This window comes from Eptesicus fuscus, chromosome 14 (genome assembly GCF_027574615.1).
Source record: "Eptesicus fuscus isolate TK198812 chromosome 14, DD_ASM_mEF_20220401, whole genome shotgun sequence".
Lineage (NCBI taxonomy): Eukaryota > Metazoa > Chordata > Mammalia > Chiroptera > Vespertilionidae > Eptesicus > Eptesicus fuscus.
In genome coordinates, this window is record NC_072486.1 from 3,581,735 (window position 1) to 3,608,909 (window position 27,175).

General features: G+C 52.7%; 1 protein-coding gene across 2 annotated transcripts in view; it reads left to right on the plus strand.

Annotated features, from left to right (window-relative positions):
- Nucleotides 1-27,175, plus strand: part of IMMP2L (inner mitochondrial membrane peptidase subunit 2) — a 476,087-nt gene that overhangs the window by 33,050 nt on the left and 415,862 nt on the right. For both annotated transcript variants that reach the window (XM_054726449.1, XM_028154445.2), the window contains one exon: nt 18,882-18,985. In XM_054726449.1, coding sequence (XP_054582424.1) covers nt 18,882-18,985 — 104 coding nt within the window. The remainder of the gene's footprint in view (nt 1-18,881; nt 18,986-27,175) is intronic.

Here is a 27,175-nt window from a genome sequence, read left to right on the forward strand (position 1 = left end):
CCCCCTGGATAGTTTATTGATTTGGGAGAGAGAGAGAGAGAGGAGAAAGAGAGAGAGAGAGAGAGAGAGAGAGAGAGAAAAACCTAGGTCTCTCCTAGGTATGTGCCATGACTGGGAATCAAACCCACCACCTGTTGGTGCACAGGAGGAGGATGCTCCATCCAACTGAGCACCTGGCCAGGGCGTAAATGGAGAGTCTAGAGAAATTTTACTGAATGACGTCGTATTTTGTGGATCTGGCTTGGGATTTTAAGCCATTTCAGTTATTTATTTATTTATTTATTTATTTATTTATTTATTTAAATATTTTTTATTGATTTTTTACAGAGAGGAAGAGAGAGGGATAGAGAGCTAGAAACATCGATGAGAGAGAAACATCGATCAGCTGCCTCTTGCACACCCCCTACTGGGGATGTGCCTGAAACCAAGGTACATGCCCTTGACCGGAATCGAACCTGGGACCCTGGAGTCCGCAGGCTGACGCTCTATCCACTGAGCCAAACCGGTCTCGGCCATTTCAGTTATTTATATCTGAATCTATACTTACATATCTTTTTATGACCAAATTATTTGTGCAAATGCAGGCTGGGTTTGGGTCAGAGTCGGTCACTCTGTTGAGCTGTATTACCCACTGGTTCATAGGTCAATGCTCAACCACTGAGCCATTCCGGCTGGGCCAATACAGGTGTGGTTAGTGATGAATGCAGCATGGTGGGGAGAATAGGAGGGGAAATTGCAGGGGTGAGGTGTGGTTAGTGATGAATGCAGCATGGTGGGGAGAATAGGAGGGGAAATTGCAGGGGTGAGGGGTGGTTAGTGATGAATGCAGCATGGTGGGGAGAATAGGAGGGGAAATTGCAGGGGTGAGGGGTGGTTAGTGATGAATGCAGCATGGTGGGGGAAGTAGGAGGGGAAATTGCAGGGGTGAGGGGTGGTTAGTGATGAATGCAGCATGGTGGGGAGAATAGGAGGGGAAATTGCAGGGTGAGGGGTGGTTAGTGATGAATGCAGCATGGTGGGGTGAATAGGAGGGGAAATTGCAGGGGTGAGGGGTGGTTAGTGATGAATGCAGCATGGTGGGGGGAATAGGAGGAGAAATTGCAGGGGTGAGGGGTGGTTAGTGATGAATGCAGCATGGTGGGGGGAAGTAGGAGGGGAAATTGCAGGGGTGAGGGGTGGTTAGTGATGAATGCAGCATGGTGGGGGGAATAGGAGGGGAAATTGCAGGGGTGAGGGGTGGTTAGTGATGAATGCAGCATGGTGGGGGAATAGGAGGGGAAATTGCAGGGGTGAGGGGTGGTTAGTGATGAATGCAGCATGGTGGGGGGAATAGGAGGGGAAATTGCAGGGGTGAGGGGTGGTTAGTGATGAATGCAGCATGGTGAGGGGAATAGGAGGGGAAATTGCAGGGTGAGGGGTGGTTAGTGATGAATGCAGCATGGTGAGGGGAATAGGAGGGGAAATTGCAGGGGTGAGGGGTGGTTAGTGATGAATGCAGCATGGTGGGGGAAGTAGGAGGAGAAATTGCAGGGGTGAGGGGTGGTTAGTGATGAATGCAGCATGGTGGGGGTAATAGGAGGAGAAATTGCAGGGGTGAGGTGTGGTTAGTGATGAATGCAGCATGGTGGGGGGAATAGGAGGGGAAATTGCAGGGGTGAGGTGTGGTTAGTGATGAATGCAGCATGGTGGGGGAAGTAGGAGGGGAAATTGCAGGGGTGAGGGGTGGTTAGTGATGAATGCAGCATGGTGGGGGAAGTAGGAGGAGAAATTGCAGGGGTGAGGGGTGGTTAGTGATGAATGCAGCATGGTGGGGGAAGTAGGAGGGGAAATTGCAGGGGTGAGGGGTGGTTAGTGATGAATGCAGCATGGTGGGGGAAGTAGGAGGAGAAATTGCAGGGGTGAGGTGTGGTTAGTGATGAATGCAGCAAGGTGGGGGGAATAGGAGGGGAAATTGCAGGGGTGAGGTGTGGTGAGTGATGAATGCAGCATGGTGGGGGAAGTAGGAGGGGAAATTGCAGGGGTGAGGGGTGGTTAGTGATGAATGCAGCATGGTGGGGGAAGTAGGAGGGGAAATTGCAGGGGTGAGGGGTGGTTAGTGATGAATGCAGCATGGTGGGGGGAATAGGAGGGGAAATTGCAGGGTGAGGGGTGGTTAGTGATGAATGCAGCATGGTGGGGGAAGTAGGAGGAGAAATTGCAGGGGTGAGGTGTGGTTAGTGATGAATGCAGCATGGTGGGGGGAATAGGAGGGGAAATTGCAGGGGTGAGGTGTGGTTAGTGATGAATGCAGCATGGTGGGGGAAGTAGGAGGGGAAATTGCAGGGGTGAGGGGTGGTTAGTGATGAATGCAGCATGGTGGGGGAAGTAGGAGGGGAAATTGCAGGGGTGAGGGGTGGTTAGTGATGAATGCAGCATGGTGGGGGGAATAGGAGGGGAAATTGCAGGGGTGAGGGGTGGTTAGTGATGAATGCAGCATGGTGGGGGAAGTAGGAGGGGAAATTGCAGGGTGAGGGGTGGTTAGTGATGAATGCAGCATGGTGGGGGGAATAGGAGGGGAAATTGCAGGGGTGAGGGGTGGTTAGTGATGAATGCAGCATGGTGGGGGAATAGGAGGGGAAATTGCAGGGGTGAGGGGTGGTTAGTGATGAATGCAGCATGGTGGGGGGAATAGGAGGGGAAATTGCAGGGGTGAGGGGTGGTTAGTGATGAATGCAGCATGGTGGGGGGAATAGGAGGAGAAATTGCAGGGGTGAGGGGTGGTTAGTGATGAATGCAGCATGGTGGGGGGAATAGGAGGAGAAATTGCAGGGGTGAGGGGTGGTTAGTGATGAATGCAGCATGGTGGGGAGAATAGGAGGGGAAATTGCAGGGGTGAGGGGGGGTTAGTGATGAATGCAGCATGGTGGGGGGAATAGGAGGGGAAATTGCAGGGGTGAGGGGTGGTTAGTGATGAATGCAGCATGGTGGGGGGAATAGGAGGGGAAATTGCAGGGTGAGGGGTGGTTAGTGATGAATGCAGCATGGTGAGGGGAATAGGAGGGGAAATTGCAGGGGTGAGGGGTGGTTAGTGATGAATGCAGCATGGTGGGGGAAGTAGGAGGAGAAATTGCAGGGGTGAGGGGTGGTTAGTGATGAATGCAGCATGGTGGGGGAAGTAGGAGGGGAAATTGCAGGGTGAGGTGTGGTTAGTGATGAATGCAGCATGGTGGGGGGAATAGGAGGGGAAATTGCAGGGGTGAGATGTGGTTAGTGATGAATGCAGCATGGTGGGGGGAGTAGGAGGGGAAATTGCAGGGGTGAGGGGTGGTTAGTGATGAATGCAGCATGGTGGGGGAAGTAGGAGGAGAAATTGCAGGGGTGAGGGGTGGTTAGTGATGAATGCAGCATGGTGGGGGAATAGGAGGGGAAATTGCAGGGGTGAGGGGTGGTTAGTGATGAATGCAGCATGGTGGGGGAAGTAGGAGGAGAAATTGCAGGGGTGAGGTGTGGTTAGTGATGAATGCAGCAAGGTGGGGGGAATAGGAGGGGAAATTGCAGGGGTGAGGTGTGGTGAGTGATGAATGCAGCATGGTGGGGGAAGTAGGAGGGGAAATTGCAGGGGTGAGGGGTGGTTAGTGATGAATGCAGCATGGTGGGGGAAGTAGGAGGGGAAATTGCAGGGGTGAGGGGTGGTTAGTGATGAATGCAGCATGGTGGGGGGAATAGGAGGGGAAATTGCAGGGTGAGGGGTGGTTAGTGATGAATGCAGCATGGTGGGGGAAGTAGGAGGAGAAATTGCAGGGGTGAGGTGTGGTTAGTGATGAATGCAGCAAGGTGGGGGGAATAGGAGGGGAAATTGCAGGGGTGAGGTGTGGTGAGTGATGAATGCAGCATGGTGGGGGAAGTAGGAGGGGAGATTGCAGGGGTGAGGGGTGGTTAGTGATGAATGCAGCATGGTGGGGGAAGTAGGAGGGGAAATTGCAGGGGTGAGGGGTGGTTAGTGATGAATGCAGCATGGTGGGGGGAATAGGAGGGGAAATTGCAGGGGTGAGGGGTGGTTAGTGATGAATGCAGCATGGTGGGGGGAAGTAGGAGGGGAAATTGCAGGGTGAGGGGTGGTTAGTGATGAATGCAGCATGGTGGGGGGAAGTAGGAGGGGAAATTGCAGGGGTGAGGGGTGGTTAGTGATGAATGCAGCATGGTGGGGGGAAGTAGGAGGGGAAATTGCAGGGGTGAGGGGTGGTTAGTGATGAATGCAGCATGGTGGGGGAAGTAGGAGGGGAAATTGCAGGGGTGAGGGGTGGTTAGTGATGAATGCAGCATGGTGGGGGGAATAGGAGGGGAAATTGCAGGGTGAGGGGTGGTTAGTGATGAATGCAGCATGGTGGGGGGAAGTAGGAGGGGAAATTGCAGGGGTGAGGGGTGGTTAGTGATGAATGCAGCATGGTGGGGGGAAGTAGGAGGGGAAATTGCAGGGGTGAGGGGTGGTTAGTGATGAATGCAGCATGGTGGGGGAAGTAGGAGGGGAAATTGCAGGGGTGAGGGGTGGTTAGTGATGAATGCAGCATGGTGGGGGAAGTAGGAGGGGAAATTGCAGGGGTGAGGGGTGGTTAGTGATGAATGCAGCATGGTGGGGGGAATAGGAGGGGAAATTGCAGGGGTGAGGGGTGGTTAGTGATGAATGCAGCATGGTGGGGGGAAGTAGGAGGGGAAATTGCAGGGTGAGGGGTGGTTAGTGATGAATGCAGCATGGTGGGGGGAAGTAGGAGGGGAAATTGCAGGGGTGAGGGGTGGTTAGTGATGAATGCAGCATGGTGGGGGAAGTAGGAGGGGAAATTGCAGGGGTGAGGGGTGGTTAGTGATGAATGCAGCATGGTGGGGGGAATAGGAGGGGAAATTGCAGGGGTGAGGGGTGGTTAGTGATGAATGCAGCATGGTGGGGGGAAGTAGGAGGGGAAATTGCAGGGGTGAGGGGTGGTTAGTGATGAATGCAGCATGGTGGGGGGAATAGGAGGGGAAATTGCAGGGGTGAGGGGTGGTTAGTGATGAATGCAGCATGGTGAGGGGAATAGGAGGGGAAATTGCAGGGGTGAGGGGTGGTTAGTGATGAATGCAGCATGGTGGGGGAAGTAGGAGGAGAAATTGCAGGGGTGAGGGGTGGTTAGTGATGAATGCAGCATGGGGGGGAAGTAGGAGGAGAAATTGCAGGGGTGAGGTGTGGTTAGTGATGAATGCAGCATGGTGGGGGGAATAGGAGGGGAAATTGCAGGGGTGAGGTGTGGTTAGTGATGAATGCAGCATGGTGGGGGAAGTAGGAGGGGAAATTGCAGGGGTGAGGGGTGGTTAGTGATGAATGCAGCATGGTGGGGGAAGTAGGAGGAGAAATTGCAGGGGTGAGGGGTGGTTAGTGATGAATGCAGCATGGTGGGGGAATAGGAGGGGAAATTGCAGGGGTGAGGGGTGGTTAGTGATGAATGCAGCATGGTGGGGGAAGTAGGAGGAGAAATTGCAGGGGTGAGGTGTGGTTAGTGATGAATGCAGCAAGGTGGGGGGAATAGGAGGGGAAATTGCAGGGGTGAGGTGTGGTGAGTGATGAATGCAGCATGGTGGGGGAAGTAGGAGGGGAAATTGCAGGGGTGAGGGGTGGTTAGTGATGAATGCAGCATGGTGGGGGAAGTAGGAGGGGAAATTGCAGGGGTGAGGGGTGGTTAGTGATGAATGCAGCATGGTGGGGGGAATAGGAGGGGAAATTGCAGGGTGAGGGGTGGTTAGTGATGAATGCAGCATGGTGGGGGAAGTAGGAGGAGAAATTGCAGGGGTGAGGTGTGGTTAGTGATGAATGCAGCATGGTGGGGGGAAGTAGGAGGGGAAATTGCAGGGTGAGGGGTGGTTAGTGATGAATGCAGCATGGTGGGGGGAAGTAGGAGGGGAAATTGCAGGGTGAGGGGTGGTTAGTGATGAATGCAGCATGGTGGGGGGAAGTAGGAGGGGAAATTGCAGGGGTGAGGGGTGGTTAGTGATGAATGCAGCATGGTGGGGGAAGTAGGAGGAGAAATTGCAGGGGTGAGGTGTGGTTAGTGATGAATGCAGCATGGTGGGGGGACTAGGAGGAGAAATTGCAGGGGTGAGGGGTGGTTAGTGATGAATGCAGCATGGTGGGGAGGATAGGAGGGGAAATTGCAGGGTGAGGGGTGGTTAGTGATGAATGCAGCATGGTGGGGGAAGTAGGAGGAGAAATTGCAGGGGTGAGGTGTGGTTAGTGATGAATGCAGCATGGTGGGGGGACTAGGAGGAGAAATTGCAGGGGTGAGGGGTGGTTAGTGATGAATGCAGCATGGTGGGGGAACTAGGAGGGGAAATTGCAGGGGTGAGGGGTGGTTAGTGATGAATGCAGCATGGTGGGGGGAATAGGAGGGGAAATTGCAGGGGTGAGGGGTGGTTAGTGATGAATGCAGCATGGTGGGGGAATTAGGAGGGGAAATTGCAGGGGTGAGGGGTGGTTAGTGATGAATGCAGCATGGTGGGGGAAGTAGGAGGGGAAATTGCAGGGGTGAGGGGTGGTTAGTGATGAATGCAGCATGGTGAGGGGAATAGGAGGGGAAATTGCAGGGGTGAGGGGTGGTTAGTGATGAATGCAGCATGGTGGGGGGAATAGGAGAAATTGCAGGGGTGAGGGGTGGTTAGTGATGAATGCAGCATGGTGGGGAGAATAGGAGGGGAAATTGCAGGGGTGAGGGGTGGTTAGTGATGAATGCAGCATGGTGGGGAGAATAGGAGGGGAAATTGCAGGGGTGAGGGGTGGTTAGTGATGAATGCAGCATGCTTGGGGACATCTTTCTGCTGCGCAGCTTTGATGAGCGGAATGTGCTTTAGACTCGGGGTTCCGCAGAATGTGGGGAAAAAGCCCTGGCCTCACATTTATCTAAGGATGCGAGTACTAGACGAGCTGGCAGGGCGTGGAGGTCTCTGGAAGCCCCGTGCACCGCAGGGCAGGTGTCGCCCCTGTCGCGTGGAGGCCTGCCCTTCCCGCAGGGTGGGGGCTGGTTGGTCTGCTCCGCCCTGGGGGCAGGAGCCCGGGCGTCTTCTCTCCCGGTTTGCAGTGTGAAGGGAGGGGGGGCAGGACAGCAAGAAGCCGGGACAAGGTCCGCGGAGACGGAGAGGAAAGGAGAGACCAGATGAGTTGGTGCTGGAGGTGACACCGGGAGGGGTTGCAGGAGAGGCCCAGAGCCCCGGTGAGGAGGAGACGGGACGGGGAGGGCCGCGGTGGAGGGTCCCCCCTGCGGGGCCTCCCGTGGCCGGTGACAGGTCTGCGGCCCGTCTGTGGGGAGCCCCGCGAGGTCCCGCCCGCAGCCACCCGCGGCCTCCGCCTCCCGCGATGGTCCTTCTGTAGCTCAGGTTCCAGGATCGGCTTACGGTTCATGCGGTGTCTGCTAGACGACCGAGTGTGGGTCGTCGCAGCTCCTTGAAGGGAGGTCAGACATGAAAACAAGGTGTTTTAAGGTGTCATTCAGTGGGAAGTAGGAACGGATAAAACCTTCGCTTTTCTGAAACACAGCAGCGGGGGCAGGCCCCCTGGGTTGGACGAGCGATGGCCTGGGCCATGTGGGGCTCCCAGGGCCGCGGCAGGAGCTGCTGGTTAATGACCAGGGGTCGGCAAACTCATTAGTCACAGAGCCAAATACCAACAGGACAACGATTGAAATTTCTTTTGAGAGCCAAATTTTTTAAACTTCAACTTCTTCTAACACCACTTCTTCAAAATAGACTCGCCCAGGCCGTGGTATTTTGTGGAAGAGCCACACTCAAGGGGCCAAAGAGCCGCATGACCACAGTTAATGACTGTCCACACGCCCTCCCTCCCCTCAGCCTCCTGACGGTCCCACTGGCTGCTGACCGGCCACTGTGCGGGCCTTTCCTTTTTTAACAGAAGCGCCAGGTTGCGCAGCCCGAGGTTAACTCAGGAAATGGAGAGGGTAGCGCACCGTGGGAGCTCCAGCGAGAAGGGGTGTGGGGGAGGCCGTCAGTGGCCAGGCGCGGGGATGGCTTTCGGACTCGCCCGGCCTTGGGACTTGATTTGAGTGGGTGCCCGCAGCAGGGTCCCTCGGACCTCGGCCATCACCACCGCCGACTTCACGGTCAGGAGGGGGCTCGCGGGAAGCACGGGCCCGCGTTGCTGCAGCGGCCTGTACAGCGCAGCGCCTGCCCCTCCCTGGGCACAGCCAGGGGGCCTCGGTGAGACACGCCGCACAGCCCGCCTCTGCCCCGGCCTCACGGAAAGGCCTGCAGCGTGTGCAAGGGAACTAGAGACGGGAGGGGAGTCAGGGTTTCCTCAGCACCCGGTCTTGGTTCATCCACAGCACACCCATCGGTTCCCCACCGCCTGGCCTTCCCGCGGCCTGCCCGTGACCCAGAGGAACCGCTTTGCAATAAACTCTGAGGCTCCCCACTGGCTCTAGCCATTCTCACTTCCCGCCGAGTTTGAAATGAAATGTGCTGTCAAGAAAGCAAACACAGAGACGCGCGTGCTCTCTCTCTGTCACGTGTATTTATTGTATTCTGTTAAAAATTTGAATCCTCCCGTGGGCTTAATATTCAACAGTTATTATAGACCGTAACTGTTATTTTCAATTCTGAGGCGCTCAATGCAAATAGACTCCCAAGAAAAGAGACGTACTGTGTTTTACGCGCCAGAATTTCACGCGGAACCGGGGAGGGCGATGCTACCTGCCGGGTTTGGACTTCCGAGGCGCCAGGCGCACAGGTTGGCCCGCCCCTCCCGCCTCGGATGCTGGGCTCGGGCCCCGTCCCGTCCGGGGGCTGGGCCGACTTGGCAGGCCGCTGCGAGCAATGCGGACGTGTTCGTTGGCTCCCCCAGTGCTCTCCTCCCTCGTTACCTTTGGCTCAAAGTCTCCCCGCCGGCGTTTGCCCGCTGGGGGGTTGCCTGTTTTATGTCACTGCGCAGCCTGTCGTTAATAGAGGGTTCAAATAGACGGTTTTGTATTTAGAGCAACGGCTTATGTGATGCCGAGACCGTGGGTGAGTGATAACTGCAATGCCCCTGGGACTGCGGCCGCCCCGTGACCTCAGACGGGAGTCGCTGGCTAGCCAACCGCCCAGCGAAGCGCAGCTGCGCTGCAGAATCCGGAGCAATGCACGGACGGCGTTTGCGTTGGGTGGGGCGTGAGTGCTGCGTGAGTCTGTTTTGTAGCAGTGGGCAAGGAATAGAAGGATCTGTGGAGTTGTCTCTTGCATCCGCCACAGTGCTTTCCCTACCAGTGATGGGCAACCTTTTGAGCTTGGTGTGTCAAACTTCGCCAAAAAACTGAGCATAACCCGGGTAGTGTGTCACTTTGAGGAAAAAACTAACTCCAAGACTCTAGTCGCAAACGTTTCATCCTCAGGAGCAGCAAGTGTTTCATCCTCGGCATGCGGCCGCGTGTCATCAGAAATGGCTACGCGTGTCAGTGCTGACACGCGTGTCATAGGTTCGCCATCACTGCCCTACACAGTTGAGCCCTTGAATTCCGATAGCTTCGATTCATGCCCTTCGGGGTCCCCTGGGCACCATTTCTATTGATACATATTGGCATTGCTACAACGGGGCTGTTTTTTTCTTCCATGTGATGCAGCATCCAAGTCAATAACGAGGAGCTAACAGGTCAGAAACCCAGGTCTCATCTCCACAGCGTGGTCCACAGACATTGCACGGGTGACGTCAGTGATGGCGGGGTTGGGGAATGTGGCCTCGTTGCGTTATGCACATCTGGAGAAACCATCTGTACGGCCTCCTAAAAGCCTTTTTTACTTGACGAACCACTTCCTTTCTGTTGCTACACATCTCACCATGAACTTTATAAAAAATACATTTTTAAAATTGATTTCAGAGAGGAAGGGAGAAGGAGAGAGAAATAGAAACATCAACGACGAGAGAGAATCATGGATCGGCTGCCTCCTGCACGCCCCCTACTGGGGATTGAGCCCACAACCCGGGCATGGGCCCTGACCGGAATCGAACCTTGACCTCCTGGTTCATAGGCCACGTGGGCCAGGCTCCCCATGAACTTCTCTTTGGTCAGGAGGACACCTCAGAGAGAAGGGTGGTTTCCTCTGGGCCGTGGGGAAGGACTCCCCGGGGACAGAAAGCCCTGTTCGGTTTGATGAGGAAGTTTAGGCTTTGACAGTGTATACATGCATCCACGCAGCTTGTACTGCAAACAGCGGTCTGTCTTGTTCTTAGTTATAAATGCTTATCTATATAACTTTTACATGTCATGATCATACAGGATCTGTTTCTGGCCATGATTAATTTGAACGATTAACTTGAACAGCGATTTCACTATCTGTTTTGTTAGCAAGAAAGCACCACGCCCGTGTCTAACGGCAGTGCTCCTCAGGCAGTGCTCCTCAGGCAGTGCTCCTCAGGCAGTGCTCCTCAGGCAGTGCTCCTCAGCCGTCGCACTGAGCCAGGGCGTGTGTAGGGTTTGGCCTCCCAGTCTCGCGATCTCAATTAAAGGGCTGCTTAGCCACGAAAGACCTTGCCCAAGAAGAAGGCGGACTGGAATACATTTGTCATAACGGATCTAAAAGTAAGATGCTTCCCCCTTAAACAAACAAACAAAAAACAAGTGCTTTCTCTTTACTCTGAAGCATTGTGTATTGATTGGAAAATCTAGAAAAATACACAGAATAAAAACAATCTTGATCACCTTCCAGAATTAGTTATCTTAAAGATATTATAATGTAGTTCGAATAAAAAGTATTGAATGATCCCTGAGTTCCAGATATCATAGAACAATATTCCCTTTAGAGATAATAACTTACTGTCCCACAGTCCTGTGGTGATGTTACAGAAGACCGGAAAAAAACCAAGCCATGCTTAGAGGAAGGGAGTTACATTTCATTAAGGGCAGGGCCAGAGAAAAATGTGCCTTTCAAATTCTGGCCCCCCCCCCCCCCCCCCCCCATGGAGGAAACCTTTTCTATTTATACTTTTCCTAGCTCTTCTGTCTCCCAAATTTGGAATGAGACTTCCGGGCCTTCTGGGAAAGAAGGCCTGTGTGCTGGGAAGGGGCCATGAGACCTTATCTCCAGGCCTGGCCTGGTGTCAGCACTGACATCTCTGTCTGGGGCACAGTCCATGGCCTCTCTGGGGTGGGAGCAGTCTTATTTTCCTTATTATTTAAGCAAGCAGCAGCAGTTTTTATATAAGATGATGCTTCAGTGAGGGTGCTGTTACTGAGCCACGTCTCAGATGAAGAAGCGGAGCCGAAGCATTAATTTGTTGACGACTCTACAGATTTAAGCCAAGGTTTTCGACGTCAAAGTTTGCATTTTGAAACCATTATCAATTCTTCTCATCCTTTCCTGCACAATATTCCTCCCTCCTTTAGCCTCTTCCTTCTCCAAATTGGATCACAGCAATTTAAAAATTTTTTTTAAAATATATTTTTTATTGATTTTTTTTACAGAGAGGAAGGGAGTGGGATAGAGAGTTAGAAACATTGATGAGAGAGAAACATCGATCAGCTGCCTCCTGCACACCCTCCTACTGGGGATGTGCCCACAACCAAGGTACATGCCCTTGACCAGAATCGAACCTGGGACCCTTCAGTCCACAGGCTGACGCTCTATCCACTGAGCCAAACCGGTCAGGGCAGCAATTATTTTTTTTACTGATCACATTTTAACCTAATTTATTTTGAGAAACATATCCACATATCATTAAATATGTTCTGCAAGGTGGTTTTCTCCCGAAAATGTGTTTTTAAATCCTTATTGTTGAAAGCATTACATATGTCCTCCTTTTCCCCGCATTGACCCTTCTCCAGCCTGCCCCTGCCCAGGCCCTCCCCACCCTCTGTCTGTGCCCATGGGTTATGCATATATGCATACAACTTCTTTGGTTAATTTCTTCTCACCACCCACCACCCCCGCCTTCCCTCTGAGGGTTGACAGTCTGTTCCATGCTTCTGTGTCTCTGGGTCTATTTTGTTCATCAGTGTATTTTGTTCTTTAGAATGGCTTTTACTACCCATAGATCACATGGCTTAACCATGGCTAATTTAATCTGTTTCCTATTATTGCTATTTAGGTTGGCTCAACTATTTGTTATAAATGTTATATGATGAACATCTTTGCACATTTTTTTTTTATTATTTCCTTAGGATAACTTTCTAAATAGGACATTTCCAGCTCTAAGGACAGCCCATTTTAAAGGCTTTAGAGACATTTAGGCAAATTACCTTTTAAATAGTTTATACGGGTTTTTATTTGTACAGCAACACATGAGAGTGGCCGCAAAACTCCACAGTACACAGGAAATACAATTAAAGATTAGGAGGATGAAAAATTAGCGACTCACTGTACTTTCAATTTAAATTAATAGGGTAGAGGTCCATTGAAAACCTTTATTAACATAGCTTGAAAGGCTTGCTTTTCAAAGAAAAATTAAGGAATTTAATATCTAAAAATACAACTTATTTTTATGTGAATAAAATTTCATGCAGAAATGTCAAAAGGAGGAAGAAAACCGTAAGTCTGTAACTAAGGGGATGAGATTAGAACAAAGTCTATTATTTTATTTTATTTTTTAAAGAGGGAACGTGGGCTTTATTGTGAATTCTTGTCAACACTGTTGAGTCTGATGATTGTACTGCGACTGTGTTAAAGTCATTATTTATTAAAAACACACAATAAAGTTGTAATAAATGAAAGTATTAACACAGAGCTAACGCCGTAAGGTGCAGCAGGTGGGACACGCCGGGCGTGACCTGTTAGAGCTGTGTTTGGCCTCACATTCCGCTCCCTCCAGGTTTGCTTTCTGTGTGTTTTTAATTGTTGATGGCATTACAGATGTCTCCCCTTACCCCTCTCACTCCCCTCTCCCAGCCTCTACCCACCCCCTCCCCCGGGTCTTCACCGCTGAGCAAAGCTCATTTCTTAAGAAAAGCTCTTCACCCTCCGAGGAAGATGTGGTTAGATCCCCGTTTGGGTTTTCAAGGGTGAAGAGTCCCGTTGGGAAGCGCAGCGCCCGCAGGAGCTGGCGTTCAGTGGTTTCCCGGGACGAAGGGGTGAGTGGGTGAGAGTGGGAATGAGTTTTCACAGCTTCAGGGCTGCCTGGGTGGGGGGATCCTTGCTCCCCGCTGTCCTTTCAGCTGGACGTGTGGAGTCCGTATCTCTGTTCCAGCTCCGGTGGGCCCTGCCCGGGCTCCCCAGGGGGGCAGGCGGCGGCCCAGGCTGTCTGGTCGGTGGGGGTGACCCGGCCAGGACAGAGCTGAAGACGCGCTCCTAATGGGAACCTGACGGGGAGGCCAGGTGCTCCGTGGGGAGCCCCGGGAGCCGGAGCAGGTGCGAGGAGCCCATTCTTCCACACTTATTCTTGACGTGCCCAATGTACCTGGGACTTCATAAGCATAATTTCCCACAGGGCTCTGTGGTTTGAATTTCTCCTCCTAGCACTCCAGTGTCATGGGTGCGTGACTCTGGGTTTTAATCACCTCGCGAGGTTGAAGAAGTTTTGAATCAGATGGGTGGTCATTGTGAGGGGTCAGGGGCGAAGGGGTCAGGGTAATGAGCACCGTTTACGGAGGGATGCTCCGCTGCCAGCTTAGAGCTGCGTGCAGACTTGGGGGCGGCTGCCGTCCATCTGAGCGTGCTCCCCGGGGTTAATACTTCTCACGCCCACAGCGGAGACCCAGAACAGCAAGGGAGGGAGATGGTGTTTTAGACCATTTTATCGCGAGCCTTCAGAAGCGTGGCATCTGATAATGAGATTGTTTCTATAATCAGAGGATACACTTCTTAAAACTGCCCTTTGTTTGAAAGGGGTGAAGTTTGAAACAGAAGTACTGTTTCAGTTTCTCCTCTTACTCTGTAACCAATAGCACCCCCCCCCCCCTTTTCCTGGCCACTCGCAAGCATTTCTCTGAGATTATGGCTCTTCAAAAGGAGGCTGAGGGCTACTCTCGGTTCCCCACGGCAGCCCTTGGCAACCAGCTCGCTGAAAAGCACACGATTTAAGTGAAACATCGTGGATTGTATCTGGGCATGGCGGGTGCTCTTTATGTGTGAGACACTTGGAAGAATAGCTCCCAAAGGAGTGCAGTTCAAACCAGCTCATGTCAGTAGACGATGGGTAGCCAATTGTGGGCTGTGACCTTTAAATATATATATACACATACATATATACATATACGTATACACATACATATATACATATACGTATACACATATATACATATACATATACATATACATATACATATACATATACACATATATACATATACATATACACATACATATATACATATACGTATACACATACATATATACATATACGTATATGTGTGTGTGTGTGTGTGTGTGTGTGTGTGTGTGTGTGTATTAGAGGCCTGGTGCATGAATTCGTGCATGGGTGGGGTCCGGCCAGCCTGGCCAGGGGGAGGGGACATGGGTGGTTGGCCAGCCTGCCTGCTGGTCTAACTCCTGGTTGAGGGGACAATTTGCATATTAGCCTTTTATTATATAGGATATACACTGAGTGACCAGATTATTATGCGTTCAGAGATCATAATAATCTGGCCACTCAGTGTGTGTGTGTGTGTGTGTGTGTGTGTGTGTGTATGTATATATGTATATATGTGTATATATATATATATATACACATATATATATATGTATATATATATATACACACACACACACATATATATATATATATATATATATATATATATATATATATATATATATATATATATATAAAATTGATTTCAGAGAGAGGAAGGGAAAGGGAAAGAGATACAGAAACATCAGTGATGAGAGAGAATCATTGATCAGCTGCCTCCTCCACACCCCCCACTGGGGATCCAGCCCTCAACCCGGGCATGTGCCCTTGACTGGAATTGAACCAGGGACCTTTCAGTCCGCAGGCCGATGCGCTATCCACTGAGCAACACCGGCTAGGGTGGCTATGAACTTTTTAATTAAAAAATGAATAAGAGAAAACGTTAATACGAAATTTATAGAAAATCAGAACTAGTAGAATAGTATCACTTACTGATTGATGGCTGGGCTAAATCTTACAAGATAAAGCATCTATTATGTCTCGGTTTAATTCTCTAGGGGAGTTTTATTTTTCTAAACCAAGACATAAATTCCCCCCCAGACTGCCGAATGATTTAAACTTAGACACAGCTGAGAATTTAGGGTACCCCAGCAATAATGTTACTTTGTAGGAAGAATAAGACGCTTTGCAAAGTCTGGGATTGGAGAGAGCATGAAGCCCTGCTTCTGTCTGCACGGTTTCAGAAGCAGGCTTCAGATCTATTTCTAGCTTTAGCATAACTTATTAATATCTGTTGAAGTCTCCTGACTTTCTTAGCGTGAACAATATAATACTAGGTCAGAGCAAAGCATATCATCACCTCCTTTTTATATAACTTAAAATTTCCCCCCCAAAAGGAAGAAAACGAAAATAATTTTCTTATCAACTGAAGATCAGAAGTTGGATTTTTAAAATTTTTATTTATTTATTAAAATATATTGTTATTGATTTCAGAGAGGAAGAGCGAGGGATAGAGAGATAGAAACATCCACGATGAGAGAGAATCATTGATCGGCTGCCTCCTGCACGCCCCTTACTGGGGATTGAGCCTGCAACCCAGGCAGGTGCTCTGACCGGGAATCGAACCCTGACCTCCTGGTTCAGAGGTTGATGCTCAACCCCTGAGCCACGTGGCCGGGCTCGGCGTTAGGTTTCTGCCCTGAGTGCTGCACGGCGGATGCGGAGGAGCAGATTTCGAGGACGGAGTCATGGAGAGAGGAGGGCAGAGCAGCTGCCAGCCTGGGCTGGCTCTTTGTTGGTAATGCCCGTGATCTTGTCTTTTTCCAATCACTCCTGGGAATCGCCTTGACCACGAGCAGGAGCATGCAGCTCAGTCTTGCATCTTGAAATACAGATAGGAACTCCGAGGTTCAGTGCTCTCTGAGCTTCGTAACTTGCAGACTTTATTATGTCAGCGGTTGTGGTTTTGATGTCGTCTCTGGGAACCTAGGGAGTAAGGCCTTGACAACACCACCGGAAAGGAAGGGCTCTGGGCTGCATGGGTCCCCAGCGTGGCTGCTCGTCGCTGTGGATGGCTGGTTTGTCACGTCTTTGATTGGAGGAGATTGCTTGCTCTGTTTGAAGCATAAACTGCCATTCCCACACGGGGAAGCGAGATATACAATTTCCAAGTAATAACACGGTTTACTCATTTCTCTAAAACGGCACCATGCAAACGATGTCTTCTTAATTCTGCCTTAATTCTTCTTAATTCATTTTGCAGTTAGCACAGCCTCTTCTCAAAAATTGGCTTAGGAAACTCAGGAAATGAAGTGTTTTTTCTTTCTGAATTGCTTCATTGAAGTGCAAAGAACTGTAGGTTTATGTAGACTAGTTTTCCAATTCAAGAAAGCTTCCTTCATGATACGTGTTAGTTGTACTCACTTGTTGATATTCGTCAGTGAGCAGTAAAGAGGACATTCTGTGGTGATTCATGTTATTTCATCATGGACAGTAAGAGAGCCCAGCTCGGCTTCATTCCGTCCTGAAGCGGCCCACTTTGATGCGAAACCAAAGATTTCTGACGAGATGTCTCCTGAATGTGTTTTCATTGAAAGGGACACACACGTTGTTTGCATCACGTACGGTGCTGACAGACCAGCTTATTTAAGGTGCTTTTCAAGAATCTTTTCTCCTTCAAACTTCACAGTTTAGCAGGACTGTTTCCCAGCCCCTCTCCTGGGCGGACAGAAACGGTAAAACGTGATTTCTGCCCGTGGGAAGCTGCCAGTTGAGTGAAGGAGCCATGTGTAGGCGGATTCCCACGAGCAGGTTTTAGGGACTGTCGCTGGCCTTGCTAGGGGGTACGGATGGGGGGGGCGGGGTTCAGTTCACCTTGTGGAGGAGAGGAAGGGCAAGAGACAACTCCGAGGTTTCCTTTATAAGATCCAACATGTCTTCTAGGTGCTGACTGGTGAGCCACTGGGACATGGGTGGTATTTGCAATTGAGAATATTGATGAGGTTTTCTAGGAAAAGAATCTAAAAGACAGAGATGAATGAACTGAAGCTAGAATTCCGGGGCAAGAAAGCAACCCTCATAGGACAGTGGTTGAACAATGGTTGAAGAAGAGTCATCTAAAACGATGGTTTTAGCACTCTGGACTGCAACTTACTAGGTTGTGAAATCAGCATAGTGGATGGGAAATTAATACAGTTGCTTATAGACAGAATTTAAAAAACCCACATTAGCAGAGAACAGGAAATATCGGTGTGTAGGTAGTAGAGGTCATTATTGTTTTGTGAAAGAAGTTATGAATAAAAGACAACTTTTTAGCTTTGTGACTCGTTGGCTATGAAGTAAAAATAGTAACCAAGATTTTCAGCTGGTTGACTGGGAAGATGGTAAAAATGTGAAAAAATAAGGCAGAAACCTTTTATTTTTTGGTAGGAAATGGGAAATTTTATTTTTAAAATATATTTTTATTGATTTCAGAGAGACAGGGAGAGAGAGAGAAAGATCAGAGATGAGAGAGAATCATTGATTAGCTGCCTCCTGCACGCCCCCTACTAGGGATTGAGCCTGCAACCCGGGGGGGGGGGGGCATTGAGCTGTCACCTCCTGGTTTCTAGGTCGATGCTCAGCCACTGAGCCACACTGGCCAGGCAGGAACATTGGAATTGCCGCATTGAATGTTATTTCTCGTGGTCGAGTGAAACGATTAGCAGGGGATTAAACCTGAAGACGGAGATGCTTAGGGGCGTCCGTACGGGAGTCGCAGAAGCTGTGGGGATGCTTGAGCTTTCCCAGGGTAGCTGGTAGGTGTGGACACGGAAAACCCGGGAGTCAGACACGAGGTGATGATGATCCCCTCCCCCCACACCCCGAATTTCTAGTGGTGTCCACATCTGCTTTGTAGAAACTCTGCCGCTGATCCCGGGACTCTGTCAGGACAGAGACGGGCACTCTGCCCGGGGCCTGGCCGTGGCCTGGCACCCACTGTCTTCCTGGGTCCGTCCTGGTGCTCTGGGTGTGTCACCCTCTCCCGCTGCCACCGTCGGCGAAGGGAGCGCCTCGGTTGAGGTTTGGCACCTTCCCCCCCCAGAAGTGGATGCTCCCCCTCATGACGGCTGAGAGGCCCCAGGAGTCCCTGGCGGGAAGCTCCCTGGCGTGTCTGTGTCTGCTCCCGCCCCGTGTCCCCGTGGGCGGCTTTGGGCCGTCTGAGGTCACGCCTCTCCCGGGAGCAGCAGTGCTGCTGCCGCTGTGGCCCAGCTCCGACCTGGATCTTCCCTCCGGGGTGGACCGGCTTCCTCCTCACGCCCCCCGGCCTCCTGCAGGCTTCCCACGCCTCTCTCCTGGCGTCCAGGAGACATTTGAACTCCCACACCCCCCTTTCCAGTCCCTGTGGGAGGGTGTTCTCCTGCTGGTTCCCCCGTGAACAATCCCGACGAGCCTTCTGGAAACGCATCGTTCCCAGCTGTGTTAGAACAGCACTGTGCCCAAAGCAGCTGTGCTAGGGATGTTTCCTTTTCTTTTTTCTTTAAAAAATATATTTTATTGATTTTTTACAGAGAGGAAGGGAGAGGGATAGAGAGTTAGAAACATCGATGAGAGAGAAACATCGATCAGCTGCCTCCTGCACACCCCGTACTGGGGATGTGCCCGCAACCAAGGTACATGCCCTTGACCGGAATCGAACCCGGGACCCTTGATTCCGCAGGCCGACGCTCTATCCACTGAGCCAAACTGGCCAGGGCTAGAGATGTTTCCCTGCCCTGCGCAGAGCTAAGACGTGCAGGAACCACGGGGATGGGGACGCTCACATGATGGCTGTGTCTCTCTCCCTGTCTCTCAGCCCTCGTTGAACCCCGGAGGGAGCCAGTCGTCCGACGTGGTGCTTCTGAACCACTGGAAAGTGAGGAACCTGGAGGTCCGCCGCGGGGACATCGTGTCGTTGGTGTAAGTAGCCCAGAACAGGCCGTGCGCTCCTCAGCGACGGCTCCTTTCGCCGGGGACCTGCCGCGGAGACCGTGTCGGCAGCTCTCAGAGCGGTGGGCGCATGTGAAATGGGATGCGTCTAAAAGGCCATTTTGAAATGTGGCCGTGCCCTTCAAAGGGCTTTTCTTTTTCATTTAAAATGTGACCCTGGGTTGACCTGCTGGGATTTGGTAAAATGCGTTTCAAGAAGTGTGGGTTGGAAGTTGTTATATTGGAGACTTAGAGTGCATATGCTTGGTGTCAGTTTGAGTTATTTAAAAAGTTTGCGTCTTGGAAGCAACCTCTGATGCTCCTGTTTCATTCATTTGTGTAGGGACAAGATCTTTCTAGAATAGGACCATTGTGGCGTGAAATTCAGTGGCACGTCTATGAGTGATTTAACTGAAAAAAGGGTTTCGGAGGCTGGCAGGCTGGAGGCTTTTGCCCGGGACCAAAAGGTGGCGCTGTTTCCCTGTGAAAGGAGGACAGCTGGTCAGGAGCATCATTTCACTCCGTCCTGGGAAGGAAAGGAGTGAACGTGTGCGTGATCGGCACAGGGGTATCAGACCTGGCCCCGCACAGGGGTACCAGACCTGGCCCCGCACAGGGGTATCAGACCTGGCCCCGCACGGGGGTATCAGACCTGGCCCCGCACGGGGGTATCAGACCTGGCCCCGCACAGGGGTATCAGACCTGGGCCCCGCACGGGGGTATCAGACCAGGCCCCGCACGGGGGTATCAGACCTGGGCCCGCACAGGGGGTACCAGACCTGGGCCCGCACGGGGGTATCAGACCTGGCCCCGCACGGGGGTATCAGACCTGGCCCCGCACGGGGGTATCAGACCTGGGCCCGCACAGGGGTATCAGACCTGGCCCCGCACGGGGGTATCAGACCTGGCCCCGCACGGGGGTATCAGACCTGGCCCCGCACGGGGGTATCAGACCTGGCCCCGCACGGGGGTATCAGACCTGGCCCCGCACGGGGATATCAGACCTGGCCCCGCACGGGGATATCAGACCTGGCCCCGCACGGGGGTATCAGACCTGGCCCCGCACAGGGGTACCAGACCTGGCCCCGCACAGGGGTATCAGACCTGGCCCCGCACAGGGGTACCAGACCTGGCCCCGCACGGGGGTATCAGACCTGGCCCCGCACAGGGGTACCAGACCTGGGCCCGCACGGGGGTATCAGACCTGGGCCCGCACGGGGGTATCAGACCTGGGCCCGCACGGGGGTATCAGACCTGGGCCCGCACGGGGGTATCAGACCTGGGCCCGCACGGGGGTATCAGACCTGGGCCCGCACGGGGGGTATCAGACCTGGCCCCGCACAGGGGTACCAGACCTGGCCCCGCACGGGGCTATCAGACCTGGCCCCGCACGGGGATATCAGACCTGGCCCCGCACGGGGATATCAGACCTGGCCCCGCACAGGGGTATCAGACCTGGCCCCGCACGGGGGTATCAGACCTGGCCCCGCACGGGGGTATCAGACCTGGGCCCGCACGGGGGTATCAGACCTGGGCCCGCACGGGGGTATCAGACCTGGGCCCGCACGGGGGTATCAGACCTGGGCCCGCACGGGGGTATCAGACCTGGGCCCGCACAGGGGTATCAGACCTGGCCCCGCACATGCTGGGCAGGTGAGAGTTGAGATTTTTCTGTTTGTTTTAAAAGTGAATTCTCACCAAGAAGACTGTGACAGAACCTGCCTTATTTCTTCTGGTTTCAACCACTCGTAAAATGGTTTAGTGTGATTCCCTGCGATGCGGGTTGGTGCACTGGGGCAGGTGCACGGGGGCAGGTGCACGGGGGCAGGTGCACTGGGGCAGGTGCACGGGGGCAGGTGCACGGGGGCAGGTGCACGGGGGCAGGTGCACTGGGGCAGGTGCACTGGGGCAGGTGCACTGGGGCAGGTGCACGGGGGCAGGTGCACGGGGGCAGGTGCATGGGGGCAGGTGCACTGGGGTTGGTGCACTGGGGCAGGTGCACGGGGGCAGGTGCACTGGGGTTGGTGCACTGGGGCAGGTGCACGGGGGCAGGTGCACGGGGGCAGGTGCACTGGGGCAGGTGCACGGGGGCTGGTGCACTGGGGCAGGTGCACGGGGGCAGGTGCACTGGGGCAGGTGCACGGGGGCAGGTGCACTGGGGCTGGTGCACTGGGGCAGGTGCATGGGGGCAGGTGCACGGGGGCAGGTGCACCGGGGCAGGTGCACTGGGGCAGGTGCACGGGGGCAGGTGCACGGGGGCAGGTGCACTGGGGCAGGTGCACTGGGGCAGGTGCACGGGGGCAGGTGCACGGGGCAGGTGCACGGGGGCAGGTGCACTGGGGTTGGTGCACTGGGGCAGGTGCACGGGGGCAGGTGCACAGGGGCAGGTGCACTGGGGCAGCAGTTAATGGAGCCGTTCTTGTCATTGATTTTAATGACAGTCCAGTCCCCCCGCGAGGTGCAGCTTCCCTTTCACGTTTCTGAGTCTCACTGGGAGGCCGGTTCTCGGCGGGCGATATTGAGAATTGTCCGGGAAAGCCAAACCGGCATCGCCTTGTTCACACTCCCTCCGGCTGGTGCCTGTGGGACACGAAGTCTCTGGGCCAGGATTCATGAGGGAGTGTGCGCACTGGGCCTGGCAGGGGCTCATGGAATGAACACGTTTGAGGGGCAATCTGGATGGCAGGCACCCCCGGATGGGGCCTAGAAGCCCCTGGTGTCCCCGAGCGCTTGCAGCAGCACGCACCTCCCCTCCGGAGCAGGCGGGAGCCCCGCTTGCCCGGCAGGGCACTGGTTTGCGCCCTCCCAGTGTCCTCTCCCGGCTGGGCAGCCCGCCCCAGCGCAGGATTCTCCTGCCTTTGGCTGGGCAGGGTCACAGCCTCACTTAGCCGGTGACGGAGAGGACGCCCGCCAAGTGAAAGAGGTCACGCTGTCCGCAGACAGTGGTCATTGTTTTTTCCACTAGAAACCTGCTGACTGTCTCTAAGCCAGTGGATTTGAACAGGTGATTGGGGGGAAAATGGCTCCTTGAAGTTCAGGGTTGCTGGGCTCCTAAAATTACCCTGGCTTCTCATGGACTGCGGAGGGGAAGAAAAAATGAGCCTGCTCTTCTATGCAAACAGTAAAGCGATGGGTATTTATTATATAAATTAATTTCAAGAACAGTACATTCCAATTGATGTTGATGTGATAAACGAGCTACTTTGGTTGAACTGTATTCTAATGAGTTAATTATGTGCTATATCTGTCTTGTACGAATAACAGATTTTCCTTCATAATGCTGGTTGCTAGCAGGAGCTACTTAGAAGAATGCTTAGTGATGGGCGTTATATTATTTAACAACAAATAATTAAGTAGTGAGTGTTGCTTTCAACACTCTTTAGCATGATGTAATACTATAAAAGGTACTGTTTAGCCTGGCCAGCGTGGCTCAGTGGTTGAGCGTCGACCTATGAACTGGAAGGTCACGGTTCGATTCCCGGTCAGGGCACATGCCCAGGTTGCAGGCTTGATCCCCAGTGTGGGGCATGTGGGAGGCAGCTGATCGATGATTCTCTCTCATCATTGATGATTCTCTCTCCCTCTCCTTCTCCCCTTCTCTCTGAGATCAATAAAAATATATTTTAAAAAAGATACCATTTAAAGTATCAAGTTTTTTGAGCAAAAGTGCTTTCTAAACATGTCTTTATATGTTTACATATTTTAGGGACTGCTTCATTTGAAAAGATGGACATTGGTTTGATTAGTGTTCATATATAAATTTAATTCATGTCAAAAAACACTATTTGCGTTTTTTACAAAATACATCAGCCTGGTTTTAACTTAGAGAATTGTCAGTGCTGCATTAGCATATCCTGTCTAAGAGATGTGTGACTAATCCAGGCATGCATGACTAAATATTGAATTTATGGCTAAATATAAAATGTATAAAATACAAATTAATATAAAGAACACATTTCACTGGTATGTAAGTAATCTTTGGAAACAAGATATTACGACAATTTATATTTTAAATTATCTTGGGACATCATGTGTGTATTCAGAGTCTGTGGAGGTACAGCATTTCTCCCATAATATTATACGTGCAATTCTCGAAAACCTTTCAGACTGCAAATTCATACTCGCAGTAGGAGGGCTCATGCACCTTTGTAACCAGATGCTAATGAAGAGAATAACCGCGTCATTAAAAATGCTGGCCCTTTAAACGGCAGAGGAAATCTCTAACGGAACCGCTGCAGTAAACGTGGCTTTCACCGAAAACCAAGGTGGAGGCGGCTAGATGGAGGGGCATAAGGAGGGGTTGAGGCTCTCCGTGCAGGCAGGGTTGTATGCTCTGCTCAGCGCCTGGGTTACTTTGTGTACACACCCCCCACACACACACCCACCCCCCCCACACACACACATACCACACACTCACACACACACCCACACCCACACACATACCACACACTCATACACACCACACATACACACACCACACCCCACACACACACCCCCACACACACACCCCCTCCCCCCCCCACACATACCACACACTCACACACACCACACACCCACACACACCACACCCACCACACACACACCACACACACACACACACACACCACACCCACCACACACCCACACCCCCCACACACACACACCACCCCCCCCCACACACACCACACCCCCCCACACACATACCACCCCCCCACACACACACCACACCCCCCCACACACATACCACCCCCCCACACACACACCACACCCCCCCACACACACACCACACCCCCCCACACACACACCACACCCCCCCCACACACACATACCACACACTCACACACACACACCACACACCACACACACACCACACACACCACACACCACACACACACACACCACACACACACCACACACACACCACACACACACCACACACACACCACACACACCACACACCCACACCCCCCCACACACATACTACCCCCCCCCACACACACCACACCCCCCCCCACCCACACACCACACCCCCCCCCCCACACACACACCCCACACACACACCCCCACACACACACCCCCTCCCCCCCCCACACATACCACACACTCACACACACCACACACCACACACACACACACCACACACACCACACACCCACACCCCCCCCACACACATACTACCCCCCCCACACACACACCACACCCCCCCCCACCCACACACCACACCCCCCCCACACACACACCCCACACACACACCCCCACACACACACCCCCTCCCCCCCCACACATACCACACACTCACACACACCACACACCACACACACACACACCACACACACCACACACCCACACCCCCCCCACACACATACCAACCCCCCACACACACACCACACCCCCTCACACACATACCACCCCCCCACACACACACCACACCCCCCCACACACATACCACCCCCCCCCCACACACACCACACCCCCCCCCACACACACCCACACCCACCCACACACACACCACACCCCCCCACACACACATACACACACACACACACACACACACACACACACACACACACCACACACACACACACACACACACACACACACACCACACACACACCACACACACACAACACACACACCACACACACCACACACCCACACCCCCCCACACACATACTACCCCCCCCACACACACACACCACACCCCCCCCACCCACACACCACACCCCCCCACACACACACACATACCACACACTCACACACACACACCACACACACACCACACCCACACCCACACACACCACCACCACCCCCACACACACCACACACACCCCACACACACACCACACACCCACACATACCACACACACACACCACACACACACCACACACACACATACCACACACACACACCACACACACCACACACACCACACACACACACACACACACCACACACCCACACACACCACACACACACCACACACACACCACACACCCACACATACCACACACACACACCACACCCCCACACACACACACACACACACCACACACCCACAAACACCCACACACACACCACACACACACCACACACCCACATACCACACCCACACACCACACACCCACACACACACCACACACACCACACACCCACACATACCACACACACACACCACACACCCACACACACACACACACACACCACACACCCACACATACCACACACACACACCACACACACACCACACACACCACACACACACACACACACACCACACCCCCACACACACATACACACACACACCACACACACACCAAACACCCACACACACCACCACACACACACCACACACCCACACACACACCCACACACACACACAGACACACCACACACCCACACACACCCACACACACTAACAAAGACCAGTGCAGCCAAGTCAGACGCCGCCGGCCTCCCCGCCAGCCATCCCCGCGTCCGCACAGCTTCCCGTCGGTGAGGCCCACGCGTGCGGCGCCCTCAGTGAGAGTCGGTGTGACTCTGAGTGCGCGTCTGCCTGCCGCTGGGTTATGCAACCAGTAACCTTTCCCAATGCGGGTCCCGCGGCTTCTCGCCGATGGAAATAGACAGTCACCCCGAAGAAGTCTTCCTGCCCCTCCTCGGAGAGACATGTTTCCCGAGCTCAAAGCACCCATCAGGTTTGGCGGCTGTCGTGTCAGCGCCATCCCCGTCCTCATCAGCCACAGACACGTCCCAGCAACGTGTGTGTGTGTGTGCGTGCACGCGTGTGTGAGTGTGTGTGGTGCGCATGTGTGTGTGTGAGTGTGTGTGTGTGTTTGGTGTGTGAGTGTGTGTGTGTGTGTGTGTGTGTTTGGTGTGTGAGTGTGTGTGTGTGTTTGTGTGTGCGTGTGTGCGTGTGTGTGTGTTTGTGTGTGAGTGTGTGTGTGTTTGAGTGTGTGTGTGTGTGTGTGTGTGTGTGAGTGTGTGCGTGTGTGTGTGTGTGTGCGTGTGTGTGTAATGGGGATGTAAGTACCGACCTTGGATCCGGTCAGGTCATGCAGGAGTTCCGTGTTGAGACTTCCCCCCGCTTCCAGGACCTAAACTAGGAAGCAGGGTGGAATCGGGCACCATTTGCATCAGAGCGCGTGGGCAGCGTGGTAACGGGTGGGAATGAACCTCACAAAAGGTTCATTGGCAAAAGAGCAGGCACAACCAGGATCAGAGTATCTGTCAGAGTCTGAAAACAACTCCTGGAGCGAATTAGGATCCATCCCCAGGAGCCAGGAAACGAGGGTCTCCATTGAATCCTTTTAGACACATGGGAAAGGGTTTTCTCCATCCTCTTGTAAAACATCCACCTGGCCACTTTTAGTTTCCCAGTTTCCACTGATGTCAACAAAAGACGAACTTAGAAAGCACACATAGACTCATCTGATGCCTTTGACCAAAAAGCCCTGGTGTTCAGTCTCCACATCCGTCCTACAATCTGGCTACTCTTCTTACAAAGTCTTCAATCCGTTGGACTGCAGCTTTAAAAGTAGGCACCGTATTCTTCTGGTGTTCTGAGGGATTGGTTCTTACATCCAGCGCCCTAAATATCCCATCTTTATTCCTGAAACTGCTTTATGCAATTTTTTAAATAAGAGAGACCGCAGAGATCAACAAGTCTATTCTGCAAATTCCAAAACGGGCCCACAGAGTAATAAACCCGACCTGCCCACGGTCGCTCCGCCCATTAGTGAGTGATGGGCTGGGGGAGGTGGGGTTCCCCAGAGCCTTGCCCTGCACCCACACACGCAGGACTGGGCGGGGGAGGTTTTCAGATTTGTGTCATGTAAGAGAAAAGAATACACGTTAATTAATTAGTCAAGAAGTTAACTACAATCATTGTTTTTCAAATGTTTGATAAGTTTGTAAACGTTCATCTTATTATTCATCTTCAGGTAGTATTGGAAACTTTGGCATTTTTTAATCACTGACCACGATGTTCTATTGCTACCCTAACACATTAACACAAACGTAATTGATGCCCTGCCGGCGTGGCTCAGGGGTTGAGTGTCCACCTATGAACCAGGAGGTCACGGTTCGATTCCCGGTCAGGGCACCTGCCCGGGTTGTGGACTTGATCCCCAGTAGGGGGCTTGCGGGAGGCAGCTGATGGATGATTCTCTCTCATCATGGATGTTTCTCGCTCTCTCTCCCTC